General features: G+C 32.9%; 2 protein-coding genes across 2 annotated transcripts in view; both read right to left on the bottom strand.

The window, feature by feature from the left end:
• LOC143916129 (uncharacterized) overlaps positions 1-18,357 on the bottom strand; it is a 305,722-nt gene that overhangs the window by 148,570 nt on the left and 138,795 nt on the right. The gene's annotated exons all lie outside the window — the stretch shown is intronic.
• IP3K2 (Inositol 1,4,5-triphosphate kinase 2) overlaps positions 1-18,357 on the bottom strand; it is a 94,231-nt gene that overhangs the window by 68,860 nt on the left and 7,014 nt on the right. The window contains exon 2 of the mRNA XM_077437047.1: positions 6,507-7,296. Coding sequence (XP_077293173.1) covers positions 6,507-7,296 — 790 coding nt within the window. The remainder of the gene's footprint in view (positions 1-6,506; positions 7,297-18,357) is intronic.

Genomic DNA, 18,357 nt, shown 5'->3' with positions numbered 1-18,357 from the left:
CTGTTAGGTCTATGTAAGTATTGTTGCGTAAGGGTGAGTGGAGGATCCAAGTAAAAGGCCAATAGTCGTTTCACAGCATTTTTTGATGATTAAGGAGTTACACACACTGTCACTGCTCCGTCCAGAATGAATTATATCGCCTACGTACCGCCTTATAAAGGGTAGATCTCTCAGGACGCCTAATCTGTTTACCTGTTGTATAGTCACGTATTCGGATATGTATTTCCAAGACATTGGGTCTTCCCGTATCGATTCTGAGAACTAACTAATAACGGTCATTGTTTAGCCTAAATGCACTTAGAGTCCAGATATAATCTTTGGAAGTAAGTGCATGCATTTAGTTAACCGATAACAGATATCCGTTGGTCTAAGTACAACTCGCTCAATCCACGGCGTACGTAACAGTATTATATAACTGACTGTTTATATTCCGATTTTTTCGGAAACCTATTTTTTTCACTTGACAAAAATTTTAATACATTTGTATGTCTATATGTAATATTTCAAAGCTAAAACCATCCCTTCCATACAAAATTATTGAATGCAAGGAGCACGCAAAATTTTATCTACTTTTTTTAATTCACGTGATGACACACTTTTTTTTTTAAATAAAGAAAGTAATTAATTTAAGTATGTAGTTGATTAAAACTATTAACCGCTAATCGTCTATTAATTAATTATTATTTTATAATTAGCTGATTAAATTTTATTGCACAATTTTTTTTAAATAAATCAATACCGGTGCTGTATACCGTTAGTAAAAGTTTTTTCGGTAGTACCAGTAGAGCTAAATCTTTTGGAATCTTCAATATGTATGTAAGTAGGGAATTAAAGAAATTTCGTTAATGCAAGTTTTTGAATGGCGAAATAATCCCAAATGAAAAAAAACCGGTGATACTAATTTTGATCGGCGTAAAAGACGCGCTGTCGAAAATTGATTCGTCAAATACGTATTTTCCGACGAAGAATAGAAGTGTGTGTACCACTCGTAAACCTCACTGGAAAAGCCAAACAAACGGACAACGATTGACGTAGAAGATGTCTAAACATCGACACCAAAAATAATATAATGTGATAATAAATATGTACAACACCACTAATAAATTATGAAAGTTCACATACGGATATGCTATAAATACAATATAATAATGATAATATGCGAATGTCACGAGTGCAATGTGAATTATTATCGAACCGTGATCGGCCGATCGGTCTACTGACTCTATGCCACACTGGCGAGACATCAAAGTCTAATGACCGTCTATAATCAATTTACTGACGATATTGTAAATACGCAAGTCAATCAATGCACGTATTTTTTATACCCAGCGCGTGCGCACAATAACGTCCCATTAAATTATACGTGCGCAAATATATACATACGTATGTACATCAATCTATCAATTACATTCAGCTTCGAAATGATTTCGTCGGTCATGAGATCGTGGTTTTTTTTTACCCCGACTGTAAACTATCAAAAACTGCGTTCAGGAAGCAAGGCGGACGTAGATTCGCACTAATCTTCGTGCGAAATTGTGAAAACGAACCCAATTTGCATGGCATCCGTTCGTTGAATAACACATTGAATATACCAATGCGTTTATTATACCAATGATTTGCACATTTTATTTGTTAGCCCTTTTGAGTGTGGTTCTCAGGAGTCAATGGGATACTTATTTATAGAAATACATATATGCATGTGTGTCAAAAGCATAAATAATATAAAATATTGATTGAATTTGAGTTCATCGGCTCTGCCGCCTTTCCCAAGTATTCTTAAATAATTAAATATATACATAATTAAGTATATATCATTATCATTTTGATCTTCAGCCATTCACCATCCATAACTGAATGAAAGCCTCTCCAGCACGCTCTAACTCGTCTATTTTGCGCAACTCTCATCCATCTCGCCCCACACATTTTTCTGATTTCGTCTACCCATCTTTCCTCTGGTCTTCCTTTTACCCTTTTGCATTTTCTCGGTACCATTCTAGCACTACTTTTGACCACCTTTCGTCCGTTCTTCTAGCCACGTGGCCCATCCATTGCCATTTCAATCTCTCCACTGTATACACTAGACCCACTACCCTTGTCATCCTTCTCACCCATGTATTCCGTTTCCTGTCTTTCCTCGTTATACCAAGCATACAGCGTTTCATACTTCTTTGAATGAATTAAAATTTGTGTAGCATCTTGGCGTTCAATGTCCATGTTTCACATCCATGTGATGTCACTGGTTAAACACATTGATCGAAGATCTTTTTCTTTAGACACATTTATATGTATTTACTAAGGTAAAAATGTTGTCATGCTACATATCTACATACGTATGTACAAATAAAGCAAGAAACAGATTAGGTGTCCTTGGCATGGCCGATAATCTCTGTACACATATCCTTAGTGAAACCATAAGTTGAAACCATTAAGATGACTACCCTAGTAACCACACTAACAGAATACCCATAAAAAACAAAAATTCTGCTTAATGTTACAGACATTTCTTCTTGAACTTTCGTCGTATCTAAAATAACCGCTTAACCCCCTTTTTCTTGTATTTGTTATTTAGCCGTACTACTAGTCTTACTGTGTATTAGAAAATTTTAAATACCATTTGCTACACCTATGGATAATTTTTCACAACTAGACTAGAAGTAATGTACGAAGACATATGTATTGTATGTACGATGGAGTTGCTCGAATGGTATCTGAGATAATGCAGAAAAAACAAGGTCTATGTTATGTATGTACAAACATAACATTGGGCATATGCATATGTACAAACATACATACAAACAGGCCAGATGAGAGGGAGGTACTAGACGATGCTAATAACCAGGGCCCGGGTCATATTTTATAATATTTAAATTAAGATTTAAAAAAATCAATAATTAAAAACCCCGGGAAAAAAACAACTTGCACTAATTAAAAACATATATAAAATTTTCTTAAGAATGTGTGATGAAAAATAAAACAGAGCGGGTTCGAAGTTACACCAGGGCACGACAATTTTATGATTATATTTATGAAAGAAGAACTGGATAAAGGACAATTTTGGCAGTGATTTCATTTTCAAAAGAATATAAATCTTTTCAATTAATTTTACATTTAGTTTTATAAATTCTGTGAAATCATCGTGTAAATATGTGTATGTATGTATATACTGGAAAAAATGAATTATTGCATTATTACTATTTCTACTTACTAATTGGTCAAATTACATAACACGAACGACTTTATTTAATTACACAATATTTAATGTGTAATTTGTTTTTATCGAATGTCAAACCAAAGATACTGAATATCAAAGTGGTGTCGAGTGCGATTATAGCGTGCGTATGACGTCTTTGCGAAATTTAAACATACGTAAATAAATACCCGTAAGTATGTATATAATTAATACATATGTAGATATGGGCATTGAATAAAAAATAATAATAAGTTGGAATAAATTACACGAACGTTCATACGTATTGTTTATAATATATACATTTATATTAATAAACGCTATTTTTAGCGTTGAAATACGGCCCTGTGAGTATATCGCTTACATTGACACTAATTATATTCAATATAACGCCAGTTTAAAAGATGAATGTTACGTCATATCATGTCGTTTCGAATGAGTGGCTCTTGATGAATAGTAATTAAGTACATAGTCGCTAAGATTATCATGCCCCAAAAATTCTCAAAAAAGGAGTGGGCGTACAGATAATTTAAAAACATAAAGTACAATATAATGCATAACGAACACGTGTGTATAACAAACGCGATTATTATAATTAATAACAATCGCAAAAACGATAGTGAGAAATGCGTAATAATAAAAATTAACCAAGTTCGTATCAGTTAAACCTCACATAATAACTGTATGGTTAACCTAATCGCAAGCGCCCATTAAAACCACTCGTTTCAAACGATAAGTTATCATTTTGGCGGTTATAATTTTTTACTTTATTGTTGTTGGTTTTTTAATTCGCATACGTATCGGAAACACGTTAATACATATTTATTCAGTTGAAAAATCTATAATGTATGTAAAATGAAAGAAACTGTACCGAGTTTTTTGTAAACGCTCTAGTAATCGTAGACACGCACAGCAAAGTTGTTAATATCGAAGGCAAGAATTTCAAAAACTGTGTTAGTGTCGATTTATAAAGTAGGCTAAACTTGTATGTACCTACAATTTGCATTATTGAAAAGTTTATAAATTATACATTAATATATTTAATAATGTATGTACAGTAAAACAAACTCAAACTAAAAATAATGGTAATTTATACTAATGAAAAAAATATTTAGTGCTATTAAAATTTTTAGTGCTGTCGCTTTTCAAATTCATACATTTTACTTTCACAGTAAGCAATTAGCGAAGAATAGCCGAACATTAATTGTGTTGGGAAATGTGACAGAAGAAGTGTGAAAGTCGTTCTTAGCGTCGATTTCCAGCAGTTTTCTCACTAGTTCATACGATTTTCATGAATTTAAAACGTGCAAAATCTCAAATAAATTTGTGCGTCGAACAATGACACATATTACGACACGAGCCTATCCCAATTTTCTCACATTTTGAACATATCATGTATGAAATAATCACAACAACGATTCGATACGATCTTTCGCATTGTGCGTTTCGTACCGTTGAGCAAATAACGTATCTAATTATTTATTTTCGCCAAACAACTTGCATAGTTCTGGGAAATTTATATTTGTAAACGCATTACTTTTATACCTTTGTTTATATATTCGAATCGATCTTAATCGCGCGCACATTAGCGACAACAACCTTCACTTTTTATTTTTAATGATTGTTTAAATATTTACGATAGTTTATTTCGGCACAGTTTTTTCGGCGAAGGTCGAGTTTTGCACGTACAAACGTACAAGTGTAATTTTTATAAACTGTACATAAGACTATGTCTGTACATTTTTTTCCTTGAGATTTGCACGTGGCAGAAAACTTCTATTGCTCTATCGGAATATGTAAACAAACTTTATCATGATTTTTATTAATTGTTTCATATGTAAATATGAATTGAATACACGGTTTGAAAATTTTCAAAATGCAAGTCAAGATATATTGTAAAAATAACAAAAGAAAATTGTATTCATCGTGAATTCAATCAAACCCATAATTGGAATGTTGAACCGCCTACTAAATTTGCGTGGGTAGTCTTTTCTTTTTATAATAAAAATTTACGTTTAAATTGCGCAAGATTAAAATCACGAAGTAAATAAAAGAAGACATAAAATAAATAATAAATGAACAAAATGCACACGATATTCGTAAGTGCAAAAAGAAGTCCAAACAAGAATTTCAAGGTATACATTTGACATTTACACGGAGTTAAAAATCAGTTTAATGTATTAATAAATGTACACATATAAAACAGATAAATAATAACAATCTGGCAGTCATGTTTTATAAATCTATACTCTTTGGTCGCGATCTGAATTTTTAATGAAATTGTTATAATTAATGAAACTATGGAGAAACACCTTAATCAATAACAAATTATGACTTTATTCTAATTTTTCCATATTAAAAATCATTTAATTTAGAGAGTCTATATGTACATACATATATGCTTTGTAAAAAAACAAGCAGATATGTATGTATGTACATACATATATGTTACAGTCGTATTTTCAGTTTTAATTTATTCCAACTGGTATTTTGGGTCATTTATACTCGAATACAATTCAACTAGTAAATTATATCTCTACAAGCGCAAATACACTTTCAACAATGTGCGCCAGTTGTACTACATATAAGAGTTAAGTTTTGAAAGCTCTGATGTTTTTACGAATGCTTTAGAATTCAATAATTCTCTAATATTTGCTAGACATTACGAATAAAGGTAATGAGTACAGTATTACGATAACTATGAATGTGTTCAAAACAGAAATGTGACTTTCTAACTCAATTTACTAGTTGGGTGACGTTTTCACGAAAACCTAACCCAAGTACCAACTTATAGTTGAACCGTATTTTCAGTTGTAATGTATTTTGAGCAGTTGTAATGTAATTCGCCATATAAATCAACGTACGTGGGTTAGACGGAATACATTCCAATTTTCAACTAGTGAAAATATATTACAACTGAAAATACACTTCAACTAAACGGTAGAATATATTCCGACTGGTCAAAGTATATTATAACTGGAAGATACACTTCAACTGTAATATATACACAAAGCAGGTGTAATTTTTTTTATACATTTGAAGAGTATTCATTCGATATTTCTTATTTGTTCGTGATCATATTTTTGAGACATTAACTTCGAAGTTAAGAAAATATGACAATAGAAGATTCAACGTCTACCATGTACATATGTACCTAAATCTCGAAAGTACGCGGACTAATCGTATGTAATATACTGGAAAGTGTATATTTTATGAAAAGCAGTCCTGAAACCGTTGGCAGTAACCAAATGTATGTTCATACATACATATACGATGTAGTTCAACAAAAAATATTCATAATCAAATTTGAAATAATTACCTTTTTTGATGTCTGCTGTCTCTCGAGTCCACTGTCGTCATCCTCACAATCGCTCCCCGAAGGCGACAAGCCTCCTTTGTCGTCCAGGTCGAGAACACTCAGGTGGCTACCACACCTGCTGTCCTCCAGATCGAGTACACTCAACTGACTACCGCACCTGCTGTCCAAATTGCTGCAGGAGCTACGACCGCTCGAAGGCGACCCAGCTTCCATATGACTCCTAAAATACTCCAACTCCTCGACAGTAATACCGGCATGAACGTCGTCGGAATAATCACTGACGACGACAGAAGGAGTGCGCACCTTCCTAACCCTCGCCCCCTCGTCCCCATCCCAACTGAAGGTGGAAGGACGTCGAATGTTATTAGCCTCGGGAGTGAACACGTCCGTTTCCTCAAAGCACTTGTCCTGCTCGAAGGGCTCGTCGACGTACTGAGCCTCGAGGATCATCTTGCTTCTGATGTGGTAGCAGCAGTGCTCTTCGCAGTACTCCCGCCTGTCGTAGGGGTTGTGCTCTTCACCGTGGCACAAGTCGTCAGCCAGGGTTCTGAGGGCGTCTGTTAGGAGGGTTGGGGTTGGGGTGGGTGCTGGAGTCTCGTCCAGCTCGACGGCCGAGTCCCGACTCCTGGGGCGAGCTTGCTCCTCGTCGCTGATGTCCACCGAGGTGGTCCTGTGGTGGTTCGATGGAGCCCTGAGCATTTCGGGGGGGGCGCCCTGCAGCCGCCTGTAGAACAAGTGGTGCGAGGCCGCCTTCTCGCGCAGTGCCGCGCGCAGGTCTGGCGCGCTCATGCTGCAACACAAGCAAATGCGGTTAACGACACACCTCCAGCACACTACCACAAGCATACCATCTATAGCTAGGTATATGTTCAATGACGTCAGTGACGATACGACCACATGCGTACGGTGTAACTCGGTTGTGAGGAGTGCCATGGGAACTCTGAGGTTCAGGTCGACTCCTTGGAATTTTGTCTCGAATCGACCGTCTGTGAGTCAGTGTATGCACATATATACATAGATACATGCGTGTGTAGTGTTTAAATGAAGTAAAGTAGTGCAAATCAACTGTATTATCTTTTATCTTTTTTTATCTTTTTAAAAATTTATATGAGCGACACCTATGGCATTAATCTTGAAATCTTGATTATAAATTTTTGAAATCATATTCAAATAGTGGTGACTAGTAAATCCAATCCTATGTGTTATTCGATACCTATGAATCCCGGGACTAGTAAATGTAATCCCGAAAAATTTAAATCGAGAAAAGTCGTGGCAATATTTAAAAGATCACCCACTCATAAAAATGATGCCAATCTACAAAAATACGTTAAAAACGAGCATAGAAAAGAACATTTACTTGTATTAGACTGTAAAACCAGGTGGTATAATAATCTATATAATATGCTGGAGCAATTTTTATTATTAAAATCAAGTATAAAAAAAACGCTTAGTAAATTTGAAGATTTGTTCTGTGACATTTAATGAAATTATGGACGTTTTGGAACCCTTAAAATTAGCCGTCGAAGCACTCCATCGACGTGATACCAACTTGTGCCCAGCCGAACTGACTGAACTTAAATCTGGATTGAGCAAAGATATGGTAATTTCTCTAAAAAAAATACGAGAGAAAAACGAAGACGAGCATATTTCACTGATACACTTAAAGATCTACTAAATTCTAAATAATTTAATGACAAAAAATATATGTAAATAAATAAATAGCAAAACTGAGAAAATGTTTTCGAAATTATAACCACTCGAAAAAGTATAAGAGAGACAATATGAACCTAAAGTTCAAAATTGTACCAGCCTCATATCCATAATAAAAAAAGAAATGGTGTTATGTATATATATATATATATAAATTTATCAATGTAAATTCCTAAATAATATAATCACTATCCCGGGACTGGTATCAGGACCCCGAGATTGTCTAATTGTAATCCCGAAATCCCGGGTTCGAAATTTTGTAATTGGATTTCCTAGTGGTGACTTAAATAGTGGGTAGGATGGTTTTTGCCAATTTGATAGAAAAACCCTTTAAACAATGAAATCATATAAATTGGCAAACTCTGGCAGAAAACAATCAACTTGGGAATCACAAATATCCAAATCTAACCAGCAACGCTGCAGAAATACTCCGAATAAAGTCTCGTCAACCCAGAGCTTGAATCCGGGAAGCTCTCGGTGGTTAGCATTAACGCAACCACCGAGCTATACTGCCAGCTTAATTATCGAAATTGAAATTGTTCTGGCTATGAAATTAGAACTATAAAACTGGTTTAATTGATATATTTTTTAAATCCTAATCAATTTATGCAATAATTTATTTATAGTCTATTTTATTCCCTGTAATGTTTTAATCCGAACAGATTAGAAATATCATAATATTTGCGTGCCCTTGGAAATATTTTAAAATGAACGAGGTTCCCATTAAAAATATTATTTTGACTAATTATTTATTTTTAAAAGTATGTAAAGAGATCGCTTGAAATTAATTATAATTTTTTATATAAAAAATGTTTATTTATCCTACGAGTCTTGGATTAACACGGTGAATACGTTCCGAAGAATTTCGCATATGAAAAAATACAGTGCATCTGAGAAAATTAGTAATCAGTAACTTAAAAAGTGTGAAAATAACGGATAATAAATAAATAAATGAAAAAAATTCTAAAATAAACTCTTAAAATTGAAATATGTAATCATTGTTTATAAATACATATGTCCATATGTACATACATTTACATATACAACACTTAAGATATAGAGTTGATAGTCCGTAACTTTTTTTGAAATATTAATATGAATTTAAATATTAATATTAATCCATCTTGATTTCAAATATCAAAACTAACGATAAATCACTGTGACCGTATCATTACCCGTTAAACGCAACATTTTCCCTGCATTGTTATTTCAATTTTAATCCATAATTAATACAAGTGATTGATACTTTTCCAGAGTACCGTACTCGCACTGAAAGCTTGCAAAATTGCATTACCATTATGTATTGTGACCGTACAAAATTGGTCTAACACTTTACAAAATATTAACGGTTAACAATTTTTTGCCCCAAATAAAATTTAATTAATTAAAAGAAAAAACAATAACAGCACAACTTCACATGAAATAAAAACAAGACTTGAGGTCAACAGCAGATTCTGCACAATTCAACAATTTACGGGTCACGATTTTCACATTCCACAATGGAGAAATTTCTCACGCAGAAGTGCACATTCCAACGTTGGGAAAATGCGCCGAAGAATGCATCTCAAATTAGCATGAACGAGAAAGAACGAGATAATCTTGAATTGAATATCAACGATTGAAATACTATAATCCAACAGTGAGATAGATCGTTCGCCCCGACTTTGTATGTACATACATACATACATACATATGTACATATATGCTGTGAAATATAATATTTCTAAATATATACGTGAATACATAAATTACAACAAAATTAAATACAGTTTAAATAAGACGTGACGAATTGCAGATGACAAGCATTTGATCTCAATTGATTATTATTACAGTAAATTTTAGATCTTTTTTTCTTTCCTTTAAATATTTTTGAATAACGATGACACACAAAAACCACATATAAAATCCAAGTAATTATCTATGGAAATATAAATAAATTTACGAATTTAGCATAATACAGTACATATACATGTATGTATGTATGCTACATAAGTTATAACATGCGGTAAAAAATTTCATCATTATACTATACTATTTCGAAATCTAATACTCAAATACGAAAGAATACGCACTACGATGTATTGTATTCATTTTATATGCTAGAAATTAAAACTTAAATGTATATTAAATACAGTTCTGAGTATCTTGCACATAATTGTTGATTGTTTTATATGAATATGTATTATAATCAAACTTCTATTCGATGAGCCAAAGACATTGTATGCAACTGCGTGTGTTTATCGCATCGACATGCAAATTTTATAGACTAAGTCGTTACCGTATTACTAGATTAGGGTCTTCTCACTCGTGAAGCAATATTCTAAAAGGCACAACATCTAAAATTAAACAAAACAATGATTATGGGCCGCGCGAACGATCGATATGAAGTCGCGGCCGATCTAACACTAGCCCATGGTCAACTAACTCGACGTGAAAGATGCAAGAGAAAGAGGTTGAGGAACCAGCTCGAGTTCAGTGCATTCCAGGGGCATTCAACTTATTCGCAGACGGGGACCGGTTTTTAGTGCAAAAGTCGAGATTCCGCAATTCGAGCGCAGATACGTGATGTGCAAGTAGAGTTTTCCCGGAACCATTGTGTCAACTTGTTCGATAGTTAATAAAGAAAAGTATACCGAATGCATCTGATAATATAATACAATACAATACTATTTACGCAATATACAAATGGATATAATTATTATATAATAACACAATTTTCACATGGATTTAGCAAGTATGCAAGTAAATAAATTCACTTAAATACGAATGTGATGCAAGTCGTTGCACATACATATGTACATATATAGGCACATACATAAATATTACACGGAATACATTAAACTTATCCGTTCACGTTCTACGTGAATGAATAAATGCGATAAGGCATACAATACAACATTGACAGTCTTGCATATCGTAAAAAAATATTGACCTATTTGTAAAATATTGGAGTAATTATATTATACAACTCGTTTGAACAACCTACATATGACTAAACTGATCTTTTGAAAAATCTTTCTTTGGACAACTTTTATCACTCATCCGTAAAACATGCCTCAGCCAATTTATTTAAAGTTAAAATTTAAGATAGATCAGACTTATAAAATAATTTTCTGATTTCATTTTACTAAATCTTTGATCCGAATGTAAAATTTCCATTGCCCAATTATTGAGCTTTCCTTCATCTTGTAGTAGAAGTTTGATATTTATTTAAAAAAAAAAACACCTACATCATTTCCTAAATGGAAACATTTTATTTCATGATAAAATAGCAATGCATAAAAACAACTCTATACATTTACTATTTTCCCACGATGATATTACGGTTTGCCCCTGAGCGACACCTACATACATATTTACATATGGTATTAAACTTTTATATGTATAAATTCATAGATTATAAATTTGAAATCATATTCTAATAGTGGTGACATACTGGGTAGGATATTTTTGCTAATTTGATGACGAACCTTTTCAACAATGAAATCAGATAAATTGAAAAGCTCTGATAGGAAACCATCTACTTGGATGGTTTCCACAAATATACAAGTCCGACCAGCAGTACTGCAGAAATACGTCCGAATAAACTATTTTCAATCGAGATTGACCTAGGTCTTGAACCTGGGAAACCTCTCGATGGTTATCATTAACGCAATCACCGAGCTGTGCTGCTGTCTGTGTACATATTAAAAGGAATTTCAGGAATAGTTGATAGAACAGGGATTAATGTGAATTAATGAAGTTTTACGGATCTGATTGGACATTGAAATATCATATTGCTTAATAAATAAGGACTATTAATTTGTCTATAATTCAAAAGCTTAAACAAAAAACATAAATCATGAATTTTTCTAGATTGTAAGTAAACAAAACGATCATTATGAAGAAATCTGAAATTGCAGTAGGAATGGAATTTTTTAACAATTTCAAGAGAAAAATAATAAATAATAAAAAAAGTCATCTCCAAAACATGTGGGGAAATTTTGTCATTTTCGAAACTCTCGCTCGTTATCGATAACGTCTATCACTTTCAAATTCGACTTCCCAAAAAAAACGGAAAGTTAAGTTTCGTACACAGAGAAAATTCTCTAAATTGAATAGAGCAATTAAAGTGACAAAGTCTGTGGGAATGGCACAGGTACGGTTCGTGAGAATTTCCTTTTAATGTCGTGCAACACGAGATTTCCAAGAGTCGCTCTCAACCATTTCGTTATTAAGTCATCCTTTATCAAAAATTTTTGTTCACACCATACCTACATATGTATACATAAATCAAAATCCTAGTTAATAATATTACACACCGCAATCCTCTCGAAGCAATAATATTGATGAACAAACAGGCACTTCACCGCCCTTGTCATTCACTATCTAATCGTTTCTTATTTATACTAACACGCATTCTTTCGACGCAGACAATAAAGTTTTATGTAGTATTCAATGTTCACTGTAATGCAATATGATAATACATACATATGTATGTACGTAGTAGATCGTATGACGGTGATTAGAATTTACTTCATATATATGTATACATATTTGCTTATTGTAAAACTTAATTAGAATTCTTCGTACGCACATATGTACATATGTACACACATAAATCGTGTATTTATACGAAGAATTCTAACGTCAACATATTAACGTAACATAATTTACCCATATACATATATATATATATATATATATATATATATATATATATATATATATATATATATATATATTTTTTTTATATATATATATACATATATATATATATATATATATATATATATATATATATATATATTTTATATATTTTATCTAACTACATACATTAGCTAGAGATTTGCTGCTGTCACCCAATGACGTACATACTTGCCTGTCATGGCTGTCGTGTAACATATGGGATTGTTAATCGGATTCATCAGTTTTACCCTCAATTCTCTTCTCAGAACTACAATGCTTTATAAACCACCCAGTCTATAACTTATATTAATCAAATTGTCTAACTCGGCTACATTGAATATGTATAATCAAGGACATACTTCTCAGCAAGGTGGTCTTTTCATTTCGCGCATACCTTACATTCCAATCTCTGTACATTGAATTTTAAACAACGTGTTTGAAAATCTGTCATTTTCAATCATGTTATATATGACAACACCCAATCTAAATTTTTCTTAAAGCGCTCTATTATTCATTTTATTCCCCCTGTTTTTGCACCAATAATCGCAAGTATAGTCTGACATGTTGTTATTATATGTACATATGTATATATGTACATATTAGGGTTTCTGACCCGGGTCGACCCGGGACAGACATTCCCGGGAATTCACGGAATTTTTGTTGTCCTGTGTCCCGGGAATTTTTATCTCGAATCCTGGGAATTGAATTAAAAAAATCTTGAAAACATACAACATTTTTACGATTACACGAAGAGAAATAATAAATCAAATACACAAATAATTGTAAAATATTCTCAACAATTAAAATAGAAAAAAGAAGAAGCCTAAAACTGATTTTTTTAACACAAATTTTAAATAATTCTGATTTTATACCGAACAAAACATTCTTTAAATGTTGGAATAAAAGCGAATGTATATCCTACAGTGAAAATATTATGAAGCGAGTATATCCTTCTTGTATTGACGATTCCACAATGGAAGAAACTCTTTTACATTCGGATGAAGATGAAACAATTGTGTGTTTGACGATGAATGAAGAATTAAATAAGGAGTTATCAAAGACGAATATACAAAATAACGTAAATAAAAATTAGCCTCGACTTTAAAAAAGAAATTAAAATATACATGCGTACAGGAGAAAAAAACCGATAATTTAAAAAATTGTTTTCGTCCCTTTAACAATAAAACCAACTTCGACCGAAACTAAAAGAGTTTTTTCCATTGCTAGAAATTTTTGTACCAAATCTAGAATTAGACTTTCGGATTCTCATTTAAATATATTAGTATTCTTAAGAAGCTACTTTAAATAAGTTTACTATCATAATTACATTTTTTCGTGTTAATAGATATATTACGTATTGTTTTGTAAATAAATAAATATTTTTTTATTAATAAAAAATATATTAAGTTGAAAAAAAAAATTTTTTTACATGCGTCCCGGGATCCCGGGAATCCCGGGAACGATCCCGGGCTCCGTCCCGTGTCCCGGGAATTGAAAAAGTCCGGGAAATCAGAAACATATGTATATGTTAAAGTCGAAGTGTATTTTCAGTTGTAATATATTCCAACTGGCGTTTTAGATCATTCATATTCGAATACAATTCAACTAGTAAATCATATCTCAAATATAGTTTTAACAATCAGTTGTAATATAACAGTTGAGTTTTGACAGATCTGATGTTTTTACGAATGCTTTAGAATTCAATAATGCGTTAATATTTGCTAGATATTATGAATAAATGTAACGAGTACCATATTACGATAGCTCTAAGAATGGGTTCAAAAGAAAAATGTGACTTTCCAAACTCAATTTACTAGTCGAGTGACGTTTTCACAAAAACCTAAGCTCTGTCTTACCTGGTACCTTAACTTGAAGTTGAACTGCATTTTCACATATAATATATTTTAACCAGTTGGAATATAATTCGCCATATGAATTACGTGGGTTAATTAGACGGAATATATTCCAACTAGTCAAAATATATTAGAACTGGAGGATCCACTTCAACTGTAACGTATGTATGCAAAAGTGGCACCATGTCACATTGTATCGCGTGCCGTTGACCGACTAAAGTGTTCCATAAGCAGTCGAATATTCAACATTTACGATACCGCAAATTTATTTCAAAACACGATCGAAACAATGGAGCGGTTTCTTCGATGTGCCATAACTGCTCCGAATTCGGTGCGACCAAAAAAAATAAAAAAAGAGTTTCCGTTACTCAAGAGTCGCAGTGACTTCCGCTTTCTCGTCTTCTGGCAACTTCCGCTCTATCGGTCTACAAAATGGCCATAACTGCGCTTTTTTCAAGAGCGTGCGACATTAATTACGTGTGGCAGAATCGACGAAAAGATGTGCAACAACAACGAGACTCGACTCCCGTTAACTCTTAACGGGAACATCTCGTATGCCACACGAACAACCTTCGACATAATCAAGCGAAACGAGCCGAGATTCTCAAATTGATAAATTGACCACCTCGCGTTATGACGGTCACATTTTTATCATTAAAAAAATTACGTCTTAGTTCAACGAGATCAGAAAATGCAACAGGAAATAATACATATTTGTATTTTGACGGAACGCATATAGAAGAAATTTTATTATAATTCGCGCCATCTTATGTATGTACATATGTAAATGCACATTTACAATTCACCACCCAATAATTACCGGAACTTTTCAATTTTCGAAAAAAGCAAGTGAACAGAACTTCAAAAATACATTTAAATTATAAATACAGAAAAAAACATTATAAATCTTATGCTATATTTGACTGGACTTAAAGGAAATCGAGAATATCTCAGTCTCCCATCATCGGAGAAAGTCATAATTTATATTAACTTTTAATAGTATTCCACTAGTAAAATAGGCTAATCAATTGAAAACTTCTCGTTTTCCCCGTGCCCTATGTACATACATAAATATAAAGTATAATACATAAATTTTAAATCCAAAATAAACACATGAATTAAAATCCGACAAAATTGGACACCCTAAAACATTTATATATATATTATATACCTATATATTTACAAATTTGTGAAATGGTCATGTAGCTAGAAGAACGGATGATATATGGACAAAACGATCGAAATCAAGTGCTCGAACGGTACCCAAGAGAATGTAAATGGTCGCAAGGAAGGCCGCAAGGAAGATGGGTGAATGTAATCAGAAAAATGTGTAGGATGAAATGGATGAGAGTTTCCCAAAACAGAGACGAATTGAAACGTGTTGAGAGCTCTTCATCCAGCAGTGGATAGCAATGTTTATGCATATCTCAAAAGCCACTATTTCTCTACTCGTTTCAGAGATTCCAACTTTAAAAAAGTGGACTTTTGTATGTCTTTCAATTTAGATAAAATAACCCGCAAATAAAAAGCTTGCCCTAGTTACGTGTTGGCTTAGAATTTAAATTTAACGAAAATAAAAAACACAGTTCATGCATTTTTTTTAATTGTAAGAAATAATTTCCAATTATGCAAATTGTTCGAGCTGTCAATCATCTTTTTTTCAGCACAATTTAAATCGATTAAAGCGTTACGAACGAGAGGAAGCACCTTTCAGATCGTTAACTTTTACCATTGTACAATTAAATAATCTGTGTTCCGTACTATTGAGGACGTGGATTTTGATCTGACGGAAAACGAAACCGGATCTTTTGAAAACTCCAATCGAAACACTTTAATTGAATTAAAACAAAGTCTACTACAGAAGACCGTAATATGCTTTCAAAATCAAGTGAAAACAATGAAAGTCACCAAAAATAATTTTACAGATCACAAAATCAATTGGGTCAATTTTTTTCAAACGTATGATAATTAAATTCCCCCACTATTATACCAGCACTGAATCACAATGTAATTTGAGATAACTAATCAATTTTTCCTTACATGTCTAATGAATATCAACGGGAACTAACCGTACATGACGTAACGTTCGCCTTTCTATATAATATTTAAAAAATTACGCATACATTTAAATCCCATATATATAAAAAAGCAGACTTACATAAAAATAAAAATGTATATAAATATTTTAAACATACATAGATAACGTAGACTTTCACTAAGGATTTTAAATTTATTCGTGCGATTTTGCATGTCGACCGTCCTGGTGACAACTTTTCAGTATGATAATGGTTTCGAATAACAAACAATGCTTTCTCTTCTACGCGGAAAATGTATAATTACAGCGAGTACTATCGTCGTGTACGATAATTTGACATTTACTCGACCACATTGTGTCAGGTAAGCAACAAAAACGAGATAAATGTCGTTCGGTCAAGAGATCGTTGTGTAACGCAATTCGTGACCAGGAAAACCGTTTTCATATTAAACCGATACGAAATTGAAAACGATGATGAATGTAAAAATCTGACATGTCCTTAATGAAAATCTCATCTGTGCCACTGTAGCGTGTGCTCAATGCTAGATAAATGTTCAATGGGTACAAAGACGCATGTGTTCTATGTACGTGTTATACAAACGTACTTTACGTGTCGAAACAAACTATTAAATAATTAGAAAGATATAATAAATCAAACGGCTTGTCATCTTCAATAACAATGTTGAGGAAAGATGCAATGTGAAAAGGCACGCAATAAAACATTTACGATTATCCGTGAAAATATATGTAAACGTTAATAACAATAGTCAATTTACTGAACATAGATTTATGTGTCCAAAATATGTACGGTCGTAATTTTACACAATGGACTTAACTGCATTATTATTTTATTATTTATATAACCTACATAAACAAAAAAATATGTCATAATTTGATTTCCCAAAAACATGTTTTTAATAGTTTAGAGACAAGAGTTTGAACTTCTTTTTTTTAATTTCTTCTTTAATTCAGCTTCCATAAGACGTCTTTTTATAGTTTGCGAAGAAAATTTTTAATTTCATTCCCGTTCCACTTCTCTAGAAGGTCCGTTTTTGGGATTTTTTTAAGACATGGTCGTTAAAAGGAGATCTCGACACAGTGTTCTCTTCCTTATTCTTCCCGTTTTTGATCGATTTTTTTCATCCCAACCACACTGTGATACGTTGTATTATTTTTGTAGCGGTGAAATTTAATCTAACCGCAAAAATCATTATTTTAGCACAAAAACTCGCACGAATAATGTTTTGATGAATGCAATTTTGCTAAAAACAAAGCTACAAATGTATACATACATATATCAGAAATTCGAACTACCGTAGATATACGGTCGTGCGTAGTGCACGCTATCTAGTGCCATCCCATCAAGTTGAAACGAATCGTCAGATCTGTCGGGTCAACCGTCAAAGATTGCCACGGAGGACCTCTGGTATGTAGTAATCAGCGACCGGTCGGGAAATAATAATAATTGTTGCAAATTGTTACCTACATAGCTCGAATGCAACTTCAATTAAACCGCGATGCGATTAGACGCCCCCCAGTGTCGACTCACCTTGGCCATCTGTTGTGGTAATCCGTGCCGTGGAAA

Source organism: Arctopsyche grandis, chromosome 8, assembly GCF_051622035.1.
Source record: "Arctopsyche grandis isolate Sample6627 chromosome 8, ASM5162203v2, whole genome shotgun sequence".
Taxonomy (NCBI): domain Eukaryota; kingdom Metazoa; phylum Arthropoda; class Insecta; order Trichoptera; family Hydropsychidae; genus Arctopsyche; species Arctopsyche grandis.
The sequence above is the reverse complement of the archived record's forward strand: the minus strand, read 5'-3'. Positions and strand labels throughout refer to the sequence as shown.